Genomic DNA, 13,255 nt, shown 5'->3' on the forward strand with positions numbered 1-13,255 from the left:
ATTTCAGTTTTTATTTACGTGGTAAAGAATTTGAAGAGTTTTTGAACTTTTGTCTATATCTTCTAATAACGAGTATGTTTAATATTAGGTTTCAAATTCTTACCATAGTTTTCTTTCATTTTTTCTGTTAATTGTTCCATGTCGATGACGAGTTTCTGTATCCTACTCGGTACCAACATATTTTTATTCCTACTGCTGATAATATGGACTTGAACTAATCCTTCTAGTAATAACCTCCAGTCTCTGCTCCATTTAAGCGTTCCATTGGAACACGATGTAGAAAGTCCGCTAATAATATTGTAAGATTCTTCATACTGGTAACCATGTAAAAGTAGATTAGAGTAAATATTTTCTTCGTCTAAAATTTTCGTTTCTTCTTTTAGTAAAATGATTTCTGGAATATCTTCCTTCTGTGTTTCTGCTAAGCGAATAGTTCCAGAAGCTATCATAATTTCATCTTTAGTTTTTACTTCAAATTTTCCTGAACCTGAAAATTTACATTATTTCAAATATTGTTTTAAAATATTATATTTATAGGATTGCTATTTATACCTTTATATATCATAATAATTAAATGAATTTTGACATTTCTAGATACTTCTAGTAATTTATTGTGAATAATAATGTTCTCGAGTATAAAAAAGTTATTAGTCTTATTGTAAATTATTAAATTCGAGTACATATTCATAACTTTGCCGTTTATATAAAAATTTCGTAAAAACTTGTATTTATCTGATTCCAAATCTACCAGTTTTTCTATTTGTTGAGTTTCCCAAAATTTACCACTTTCCACGTGCCTGTCAAACATACACAATATTAGTTTATAGCGTCCATTTGAAAAAAGTCTATTTTGTACATACTAATCAGAACTGTGTTCCCATCGTTTTCTCTAGAAACAGGATAAAGCACCCTCGGATAGAACTTTCCTGACGTAATTTGAAATTCCAGATATTAGCTTTCCTAATGTGGATAAAATAAAAGTTGCATTGTCCTTATGGCCTCGTTTTGTTAATGATAAATTAATGCACCAATATCCAATGATTTTCTTAGAATTGCCTAATAAATGAAAAGTATTAGGTTATTTAATTTAAAAAAACTGTATTCAAATATTAATTAAAACAAATAAACCTGTAAAAGTCCATGGGGAGAAATTTCAATCGTTATAGCGTTTTTTGGTAACATTGTTAATATTTCTTCGAATAAGACAGGAGAAAGGAGATTATTCGTATGATATTCTGGTGAAGAAAGGTGAGCTTTCGTTAAATGCCACTCATTTTTCGGAATAGACGCATAGCCAACGGTTACTGCGATTTTTTGTTGAGATGACTTTTTTTAAATATTCTAACAACTTTGGACCAGCTGGAGAAATGTACCGACTATGAAAAGCAATATCTAGTCGGCACGGTTTAGCAAATATTCCTTTACTCTAAAGAAAAAAAATTATAGTTTCAAAATTTTACTATTTTTAATGTCTATCAAAAAATATCTCCTAAGCATTACCTGTAATTCTTTTACAAAAGCTTTTATGGACTCGGTAGGTCCACTTATGGTAGAACTGTCGGGTCCATTATAACAAGCAATATCAATGTCTTCAGGACAGAAATGCCGCAACTGTTTGTAACCGAGACCTACTGCGGCCATCGTTCCGTGTATCAAATCACTTTCTACTGAAGCCAAACCACGAGAAAGAGCGCTTAAAATCATTTCCTCAGCAGTAAAGCAACCATCTGCGTAAGAACAACCCAGCTCACCAACAGAATGCCCGATCATGTAATTCGGTTTCACGCCAACAGCATATAGAGTATCTACCAGACCAATCTACGTAACAATTATCCGAAATTATTCATTTAAAAAAAAGAAAAAATATACACTGCTGAAGGGGAAACATTAGAAATATTATTACTTGTATTGCTGCTATTCCAGAAAGCAATTTATAATATTATCGTATATTTGGATTTATATATATGCTCAATATATAATATGCTCAATATTGTAACCTCGAGTCTTAAAACTACATCACATTTTTTATTGCTTCGGCAAAGATTGGTATTTTCATTAGTGATTCACCTAAAAGAGAATTTACATTTAATATATACGAAAGAGAGAGAGAGAGAGAGAGAGAGAGAGAGATGTAACATTTTTTAATTATTTAAATATAAAATTTGTAGTACCCATTCCGGTCCATTGTGATCCCATCCCCGAAAAAACGAACCAGATCTCTCGAGAATGAACTGACAAATTAGCTTGAACCATTTCTATTGAATATTTGGAATCAGCTGCTTCAAAATCTGGAATTACTGTATACCCAGAATACAGAGAATTGGAAAATGGTTTATCAGTAATATCAGTAATTAATTGAGCCAATTCATCATCTCCTCTGTTCGAATTTAACCAAACACAAATAGAATATAATTCACGATTATTTTGCCTAATCAGTTCGGTCGTAAAATAAATATCTTACAATATCAAAGATCGACAATATCATTTCCTGAGTTCGACAAGAAGCTACAAAAAGTCGTGGCATATTATATGGTGAAAGTTTTCTCCTTTGCTTCTTTTTTGAATGACATTTTAGGATAATGTGAGAGAAGAAATCTTTTAAAGCGGCTGTGTTAACAGCAGCGAAACAACCCATTTAAGGTGTTGGTTCTGTAATTACTTTTACGCGTCCATCCTGAAGGAATTGGGCCTCTTCTGGAGGCTCAGAATAATGAAGATTCGGAGATATAACTTCAGTCTCCATAGCAATTAGTACCTAGAAATAAAAAATAAACAAATGTTAAATATTAAACCAAATTTGAGTTGTTTTATATTTAATTTTTCTTTTCATTAAATTTACCTTGATTATCGAATTTATTGCATTATTATTATAAGCGTTACCAATGTTTTACTTAACAGATCCTATTAAAAGAGGATTAGAGAGACTTCGATCTTGACCATAAACAAGATCTATTGCCTTTAATTATTTGAGATCCATTGATTTGATTGCTGTACCATCGGCATCGATGTAAGTTTCGTCGCTTGGTCTTAGACCGCCAGTGTTTCAATGTCTGTTTCATTATTTGAGCCTGAAATTCGGCTGTGGGAAAAAGACACGTGTTTCTTGGAATTGCTGCAGTGTACTTAACAGAAAGATTAACGACTTTGGCACAAACTCGCTTTGCATTTTCAGCTCTTTGAAAGAAAATTGTTCCTATCGAGTTGCTTCTCGTGAATCCAGACGCTTTCTTATCAAAATATCTATTTACCACGTCTGTTGACAATAACCTAAATAATTTAATGCATAAAACAGAAAATTATTTTTAAATTACGAAAATATTTAACTTGATGTTCTAAGAATTTTATATTATTATTGAAACAAAAAATATAAAAAAAACTGCCTTTTTGTCTTTACATGCAAGAATTGGAATTAATTATACCTAGTATACTCTTATTTTACCTAAATTATACAGTTGGTAAGATGTTTGGGGAAGTAAGCTTAAGATTCCCCCACTAACAATAGCGTAATCGCAATCTCCAGCTTTTATAGCATCGTACGATTTTTGAATTGGTAATGAGCTTGATGTGCTGGTTGAATCAATAATGCAGCTTGAGCCAGTTAAACCCATACAAAACGAGATCCAGTTTGCTAGCAAACCACGACAATACCCCAGTAGACTCTATCGATTCTCCTATAATGAAAATAAAAACAATTGCAAATAGAATGATTTTACCTTTAAATAAAATCCATTAGATCATTCTATTTACTTACTTGAGTTTTATCTTTCATTACATTACTATCTGACTCATATAAACTCAATACTCCGTAAAAATTGGTTTTCTTGTTCCGTAACTCTACAGGATTTATTTCAGCATCATGATCGCTTTAAACGTAACTTCCAATGCAATTTTTATTTCTAGTGCCATAAATTTTGCTTGAATTGCTCCAATTCTAAAAAAAAAGTTATCGAATTTCGTTAAATTAGAAATGAGTCCTAAACGCGATGATACTTTACACGAATGACCTAACAATTAATAACTTAATGAATCAAAAATTACGCACATTATAACATTTTTTTTCTGTATAAAAAAAAATTAAACATATTCTTACTTAATTTAAATCTTGTATCATCCGCAGATACGCAATCTTCTCCATTTAATAGATTTTCCTTTAAATCATTGATATTGATACTCTTTGGAAATTTTCCCGATATTCCAGAGATGACCACTGCACTATCGTCCAAGCCTTCTAAATTCATATTTGCAAAATGTATCAGCACGAGCAACACAATCAACCACTAATTAGTATAGCAAATAAAGCTATTCATTGAAATCGCTGTTTATATAGCCCATCGAATAAGTCTAATTTAAATTGTTAATTATGGGATTTAGTTATGCAATTTAAATGCGTTTACTATAGATTAGGCTGCATTGTCAATGCCGTATTGTATAAAAAAAATCTTTCCTAAGGCTTTCGATGACGTTTGATTTCTAAGTTTTTTATATAAAAAAACTGGCGTGTGTACTTATGTACGCATGTCAGAAGTTATACTTCATTGGCGTACCAAAATAAATATAGCATCAACAACTTCAAAAATAACTGCAAAAAAAAAAGTATAATCTTATTTATTTATACATGAAGAAGAAGAAGGGTTTAATTAAAATAAGGAAATAAAATAAGAAATAAAAAATTAAATAAGAAATAAGAAATAAAAAAATTCATCAAATATAAACTTTGAGTAAATTTTCTTCGCCAGGTGCAATACGTAAATATTGTTCTTCATCCCACATTAATGTCGGTTGGTGCGCCGAAGACTCTCTTCTACAGGAATGTGTTCGCTGACATCATTTTGTCAAACTTTGTCGTGAATTTGATTATCGTTAAATATTAATCATTAAATTTAATATCGTACATTCTATACAATAAAGAAAATATTAAAAATTGTAGCCAAGTTTTAATTGTACGCTTGTTAACAATGCCATGTAAGTAAATAGATCGGTCAATTTTCTTACTTTTAATATGTACATTTATACAATAATCGTCATCGATATTTCTTTGAAGAATTTGACCATTGTATAACTGAAAAAGGTAGGTTAATTAATTGACCATAACTGGCGTATTACCATTACATGTCTCAGACGTCTGATCTGCATAAAAGAAATAGGCGAAATTAATCTTTCAAATACTAAATATAAAGTGGTAAATGCTAAGGTACATCTGGACATTTGAAGCCGTTATATGTTGATATTAGAGGAATATTCTTCTTTTTTAAAGCTTGTACGCATGTATTACAAAGCTCTGTATTTTCTATAGGTAAATTAGGTATAAATTGCATTAGAATATTCTTATGTTCATTAGATGGCTCTTTTAAATCCTTTTTAAACCACAATCTGTCACATACTAAGCATGGATGTTCCAATAATTGCCCAAGAATTTTATTTTAAATTCCTTATGAACTCGTTTAAATTGATGATAATTGCTATATGGTAAAGAAGATCAAAATCCATATCAATTTGCTCGCCAGTGGAATGATTAATTATTAACTGGTCTGAACAGTTAGAATAAATAGAGGGTAAATCTGATTCAGTTAATTCCTGATCCATGATTGTGTCTTGGTTTAACGAATTGCGTTCTTCATCCGGTAAAATGTCTTGATTAGACAATAGATGTATAATCGAAGCATCAGCTAAATATTGATTATTTCGTGTTTGAGATCGTGAAATTTGCTCATGTTTGTTGATGTAATGTTTTTTGATGTTATACGATGATGACACGGCATAAAAGAATTTTCCATAAGCACATCAGCTCGCACAGTAATAGTTGTTAGTCATATTTTGCAGTAGAATAATCTTGAAGAAGTAAAAGTAAAAAATAAAGACCAAATTCCCAAACGTACCAAAAGAAGTATAAGTTCAAAATAATAATTAGCAGTACTATTAGTTATTGCTGTAAATTTTAAATTATAAAATTTGTACCGGTAATCAGGCTGAGCCGATGGTTCAGAAGTCACTAGTAAATTCGAAGTCGATGGGCACATAAAGTTCCATTCGCAGACAATTGGTTTTCTTGAAAAATAAATGTAAATAAATGTCAAAATAAAAAATGTAATAACTTCAAATAACTTCAAAACTTAAAACATAAAGACCAAACAAAAAAAAAATAATTAGCAATAATATTGTTATTGCTGGACATTTAAATTATTTAAATTTGTACCGTAATCACAGGCTTAGCCGATGGTTCGCAAAGTAAATTAGAAGTTGACGGAGTACATAAAATTTCATTCGCAGGCAATTCATAACATTTTGAATATTTTTCTTCGCAGCCAAGAACCCTACAACGTTTTGCATTGCGCATTATGTTTTCCTTATTTTCCTCATTATTTTCCTTATTTTCCTTATTCTTTTTCCTACGAAGACGATAATCTCTACATTCTCTGCATTAGTTTTAGGCATATTGAAAACTAAAACAGAAATTTAAATGTATACTGATCCTGGTCAATAAAAAGCTGCAAGAGATTATAGTTTAATAATAACTTCAAAATTAAAATAATTAAAATAATTAAATTAAAATAAATAAATTTTCAATAATTAATAATAAATAATTAAATTTAAACTATAGATAAGTGTTAAAGCCTAATATTAATTTTTGTATTGTTGCTAAGGAGAATAGTTGAAGATCTACGTCCGATCAGCACTATTGTTTTATTAATTTAAATCGCAACGTGTCCAGCAACTTTTTGTACGATTTTTTGGCAAATCTTTAGTGAAACTAGAAACTTAAGCCACACAACATTTACTTCTCCATCTTCATTGTATTCAATATGAAATAACTACAATTTTCCCGAATGCCAATATATATTCTACATTTGTAAATAACATAAAATATAACTTCAATAAAAACTTCAACAAAATAAAGATATTAGACAAAATTTAAATAAAATACAATTACTAAAAAAATTAATAAAATAAAACAACAAATAAGAAAAAAGAAAAACTCTTGGTTAAATCAATATAAAGTATAATATTATATTGTCTCGTCAGGCAAAAAGTCTTGTAGCCTAAAAGCTCTGGTTGATAAATTAAATATAATAAAGTATTTTGGTTTTAACAAAAAATTAAACTCGTATCTCACCTCTTGCTCGCTTCGCTTGTATATTATTGAACAAAAAGGTTCACCTCGTTTATGGAAGCTTAAGAAATACTTATACTTTTCTTATTTCGCTTCTAGATTAAATCGCTTTGTTCGTCGCTTTCTTTGAAAATTCTTTGCTGCTTATCTAAGATGTGTCGTCGTAGGCGTCCAGTGGAAGAATGGGACAAGTGCTATGTTTAATAGGCCCTGCATGGCGTGCTTAACAACGGTTTAAAAAGTGGGGAGGGACGATAAGAAAATTTCCTTATTTTCAATATTTTCGAAATTATTAAGCCGCGTATTTCGAATATACGCTAAGAATCTATAATCTTTATAAATGGTACATAAATTGTAATTACGTTGAGTGTCTTACAAATTCTGAAGGAAATCCTCGTCAGGCTACGCTCGTTATTTAGTTTTGAAAAAGAAGTATAACTTCAAAACAATAAAAAAAAATTCATGTTGCACAATACGTTTCCATTCTTTCATGCTAAGTTCTCCATATTTTTATAATTAATTACAGATTACCTATCACAATGATAACATATTATTATTATTATTATCATTAATAATTTTCCTAGTTTATTTTTTAATTACTGTTGTTATTATTACATTATTAGTATTATTATTATAAATTTTATTTTTACATAGAATATAGTTGATAAAGAAACGTTTTCCTCTTCCCTGCTTGATGATCGAAAATATTTTCTAATGGAAGAAGATTATTTTTTTTTACTATTATATTTTTATTCTCATTTATTTATTGAAGTTATTTAATTTTATATAAATATATATATATATATATATATTATAGCGTGACCAGGTAAAAAGGAGGAGGATTGAAATATGAGTAGATAAGCTACTAATTATTCTTTTCTATTAAGTTAACTAAATAAATTCAAGAAATATTTTCAATCGATCGATATATTATATATATAAGAAGAATAAAAAAAGAAAAATAAAAAAAAATATAAAAATATAGATATCAGTCCACAATAAATGTAAGGGAGATATATCGATTTACTTTATGCGTCAACGGCCGAGGCGCGGTTACAGCATTAGTTCTCGCTCGAACATTTAAGTAATGCAGCGCTGAGTACAATTATTACTTGGATGGGTGACTCGCTTGAGAAAAAAAGGGGAAGAAGAAGAGAAGACAACTTTATGCCGAAAATTTGAAATCGCTTTGCCGCGAATTGTAAATACGACAAACTTCGTGGTGTCGAAATTTACCATGTAAATATTTGTAAAATGTATGTTTAAAAATTTGTAAAACGTCTGTAAAAAAATTTTCACTCGCATCACATTTTCCCAAACGCGCTAAACGAAGTATAACTTTAAAAATTCTACTCATTCAATATAAAAATGAATTATTAAAGATCTCTTTATTGTTGTTTTTCACAGATTATTAGAAAGAAAATACAGAAGAAAAAAGGAAATATAATAACGAAAAAAGATCCAAAGAATTAAGGCATAAAACAATCATTTTATCGTATAATTAGCTATTGTTAATTTGGAAACAATAAACAATAAGAAGAATGAATAAATAATAATTTGGTAATAATTATATTTGTTATAAAAAAGACATTGTCAAAAAGTTACCTTCTATAAAATGGTCTTGATTCGTCAACCGTCTCCATCGGATCTTTAAGTAAATATACTCGAACTCCCTTAATGTAAGCATTAGAAAAACATTCCCAATCAATATCAGAAACATTAAAAAAGAATTTATGTTTATCGACTACAGATATTTTGTCCCATAATTTCAAAACGTTATCGTTTGTGACGTTTGTGAATTCCCATTCGGTAAATGTAAAGTAATTCATTACATATTTAAACTTTTCTATATTTCTGTAGATTTTAAGTAATCTAAAAAAATATACAATAAAGTTAATGATGTTCTTTTTTAACGACAAATAATAAATCGTTTGTTAATCTAAAATATTGTCAGATATTACCTTAGCTTTCTTCCACTAAGATAAGCTATCTAGTCTACTATAATTGCTGGTATCCAGTGCAAAAAAATTGTCAAAAAAAAATGAAAAGAATAATTATAGTTAAACCATAGGAAGTAATACCATAAAACTTTTTTAAAGTAAATAAATTGGAATCTCTTCGTTAACAGGCAAATATTTGTCTTATCTGTTAGAGAGATTAATAATCTGTGGTATGTACCTGCAATAAAAGTTCTTTCTTATTCACTCTAATTATTATTTTAAAAGTTCAACTAAAAGCAAATTTTAGAGATTTTTCAGAAAAGAAGAAAAAACTTACTGTTTTTGTGCAACGTCCCATGCGGCAGCAATAATGTTTTTGACAACATAGTCGACAGGAATTATGTTGCAAATAAAGTTTTCATTACAATATAGCGTATGTAAAACACCAGTCGCACTTTCTACAGCAATACCTATTATTCCATACAGATTGCTTATCCAACCGGCGATTGGTTCCTTTCCTGTTGCGACAACAATGGATGGCCGAACGATGCAAGCAGGAATTCCATTAGAATACTGCCGTACAGTGTCTTCACAGATTGCCTTCGAATATGCATAGGTGTTGGGCCAATTACCAAGTAGCCTATGAAATAAACGAATTTGCTAATCGACTTAGCTCTAAAAAAAAAGCAATAGTATTCTCGTTTTATTACTTTGGTGTTATTAAATCTAATTGATCTTCTTTCAGAATCTCTGTCAATTTAATTATGTCTTCTGTCTTTATAGGTGGCTAATAGAATTTTTCTTGAGTTTTACTATATACGCAGTAGGAATATGCCGTTGATACATAAACAAAAGCCTGAAGAAAAAATTTATTACAAAATAAGAACAGTTTATTTTTATATAAATCCAATGTTTAAATAATTAATCAGGAAAACAGTACCCTCAAGCTTTCCATCTCCTGTGCGAGCAAGAGGAGATCCCTTGTTCCTCTAATATTCGTATTAACTATTAAACGAATATTATCCATAAAACGCACGGATGCTGCACTGTGGAAAATTAAATCGGTATCTTTAATGCGTGCGCGGTATTTCTCTGACAATCCTAAATTCATTTGACTCGTGTCTCCTTCAATCAGAATAATTTTTTTTCGACATTTTTTTGTTCTTTCTTCAATCTATCAAAAATCTGAAAATTTAAATATACCTGGTAACATTGGTGATATTTTTTATTGACATAATAATTAGTACAAATTACGTAACTTTACTTACAACATCATTAAAATACTCTTTGAATCGAGTCTGCGGATCCTGCAGTTTTTTGCTCTTATCAGCAAGTAAATCGTTGTTATTTCTGGACAACATCTACAAATAGCATTTCATTTATAGAAACAATTTTTGGTAGAAAATATATTATTAATAAAATAAAATATCAATATATAGGTTTACATATAGAAGGAAAGAGAACAAAAGAGCAAAGAGAGAAAAGAAAGAATAATTATCGTGAAACAAAAATAAATGAGTAAAAAAATGCAAAAGAACTTATTAAACGTACGAATAAGTTAGCAAAAGAAGATAAAGATTATTTTCAAAAACGTATAAAAATAAAAGATATGCGTATCTTGTGTCATCTAAACATTAGTTCGATTTGGGATTTTTTTTAACTAGTTGCAACTCCAAAATTATTATAGAAAAAATTTGGACTGAACAGGAAGCAGTGTTTCCTGTCTCATGTGAGTGTATATATGAATACAGAAGAAATAAAGAGTTAGATGAAGCAGAACATTTACTATTGAAAATGCACATATAGATATTTTTACAATAGCAAACTAAGTATGAGTGCATCAGAGTGTGTTTGGATATGTGCGTGCGTGCTCATGGGTACGTGACTAAAGACAGAGCTTCTATAGTATTAATTTTTATCAGAGATGGCTTGATTTGGAATAAAAAAGAGAAGAAAAGTTAAGAAGAAAGAAACCAAAAAGAAATGATTTTAAGCGTTTGACGATAGACGATAAAGGGAAATGACGTATATATATATACGTGTCTAACGAAAACAAAAGAGGATGATTATTGTTTGAGACATTAGGAAGTGTCTGCTATTGATGATCTTCTGTTAAGAAGTACGAAAAATACATATGAATAGTTTTTGTTATGAAAAATTAGGATATTTATATATATTTTAATATAACTACTATACACACTACTTAAAACAAATACATTTCTTAATTTTAAACCATACATTTTAAATCAAACCTTACATTTTACTTTAAATCTTGCCTTATACTTTATAAATCTTGCTTTTTTTCTTAAAACCTTGCTTACTATCTGTTCCTTTGTTGCTTATATATATAGATTATTCCCTTTATCAGCCTTTTGTTCTTTCCTCGGTTTCGGTTCCCTCCAATATTCGAGGGGATCCGGTACGACCACAAATCAGGTGATAATTTCAATTGTCGCTATTTTACAACATAGCACACTCATACCAAACAAAGGAGTTATATTTAGTTTCTCCATTCTCTTTTTTTATACATATTTAAATACAATAAATTTAATCTTAACAGTTTTAGTAAATAAGTACTACAGATAAAATAGTATAAGTAGCGACGATATTTATCAGTGACTAAGTAGACTATTGGACAAGGATTGCTAACCTATAACTCGCATGTCTAACATTAATCCACAAAGATCTCTGAATTGAATTATGCATTGATTTTTATATTCTTTAATTTTCAGAATAAAGAATAAGATTTTCTCCATAGCTTCTCACTCAGTTACTGACCCACGAATATAACGCTGCAACAATAATAAGCCAAATTTGACCCACGCATCCGAAAATGTTCGCCATTCCTGCTATAGGAATTTAGATTTCTATTACATTTTACTTGGAGAAATTATATCTTTAAATGAATCTGTATAGTTATTCTATTTATTCCTTTTCTCTTTTTTGAAATTTTTAAGAAAAGCTTTTTATATTAAAATAATAATAATAAATAATTAAAAAAAAATCCTTATACAATAATAATAGCTAAAAATCTGTAAAAATTTGTAGGGATAGCTACTATTATAAAGATAGAGCCTACAAAATTTCTAATTTTTTTAACAATTACTTCAAAAATAAATAAGCATTATTTACAAAAACTCTATGCTATTTAGATAGAAAGCTTACATTGCTGCGCGACAAATGTTACAGAGAAGTTATAGATTTTAAACTCAAGGAATATCCTATTTATTTAAATCAAACAATAAAAACCTCTAGGAGCATAAACATTCAAAAATATTTAAAATATAGACCACTGTATTGTGAGCAGTATTAAAATTTATTTTTTTATTTATGATAAAAATCTTATAAGGAATGTATAAGTTAAAATGAGAGAGAAGACATATATGAAACATTTTTACCTTAAAAGTTTTTCCATTATAAGTCTTCCTAAAAATCCTAAACTTCCTGTGAGGAGAACTTTTTTTCCAGAATAAAATGTAGCAATTTCACCTCGTTGATTATAAAAATTCGGCTCTTCTTCCATAGAAAACAGTTCCTTTTGATACGTTTGGCCGCTTAATGACACCATTTTTAGGATTCTATTATAATAAAAAAAATATTACATACAAAAAACGTAAGAAATTTCAATAAATATTAATAAGTATGCTTTGCGAATTTTAAAGATTAATAATAATGAATAAGTAATAGAAATAGATGCATGTGATAATGATTAAGGTTTTAAGTTTTTCGCTTTCTGATAATTGGAAAATTTCGTTTTAAAAAATTTAAAAATAATCTATTTTAATGAATAACATATATTAAATAGGTATTTTTATTCTTAAAAAATACTTATTTCGTAAAATTTTAAATCTTTTAAAATAACGTGTAAAAAGAAACATTTATTTTAACATTTCTAATGATCTAAGTCACTTTCATATTCAATTGCTTATATATTATTTCATTCACAAAAAGTTCATAATAATTTAATGGCAAACCGTTTTAATGTAATTTACAAAAAAAATTAAACTTGTTAATTTATTTCGACTACCTTTTCAACCATTTTAGAAAATTTTTCCTTTTGTGACTTTCACAGTTTAAAAAGATATAAAATGATAAAAAATAGAAAACTTACCTACTTATCTCAACAAATTTTAATACAAAGAATATAATAGAATATAATAAGTTTTCCGATCTTACAATATTAAGAAAAACTTTCTAATAACTTGGA

At 28.7% G+C, this 13,255-nt stretch overlaps 1 protein-coding gene across 1 annotated transcript; it reads right to left on the bottom strand.

Moving 5' to 3' along the window:
- Positions 1–8,709: 8,709 nt before the first annotated feature.
- Positions 8,710–12,616, bottom strand: LOC122513658 (fatty acyl-CoA reductase wat-like). The gene is made up of 3 exons (XM_043630073.1): positions 12,447–12,616; positions 9,386–9,688; positions 8,710–8,980 (listed from the first exon to the last, which is right to left on the bottom strand). The coding sequence occupies exons 1-3, from the start codon at positions 12,614–12,616 to the stop codon at positions 8,710–8,712; spliced, it is 744 nt and encodes a 247-aa protein (XP_043486008.1).
- Positions 12,617–13,255: the final 639 nt, after the last annotated feature.

This window comes from Polistes fuscatus, unplaced genomic scaffold (assembly GCF_010416935.1).
Source record: "Polistes fuscatus isolate 324 unplaced genomic scaffold, CU_Pfus_HIC Scaffold124, whole genome shotgun sequence".
Lineage (NCBI taxonomy): Eukaryota > Metazoa > Arthropoda > Insecta > Hymenoptera > Vespidae > Polistes > Polistes fuscatus.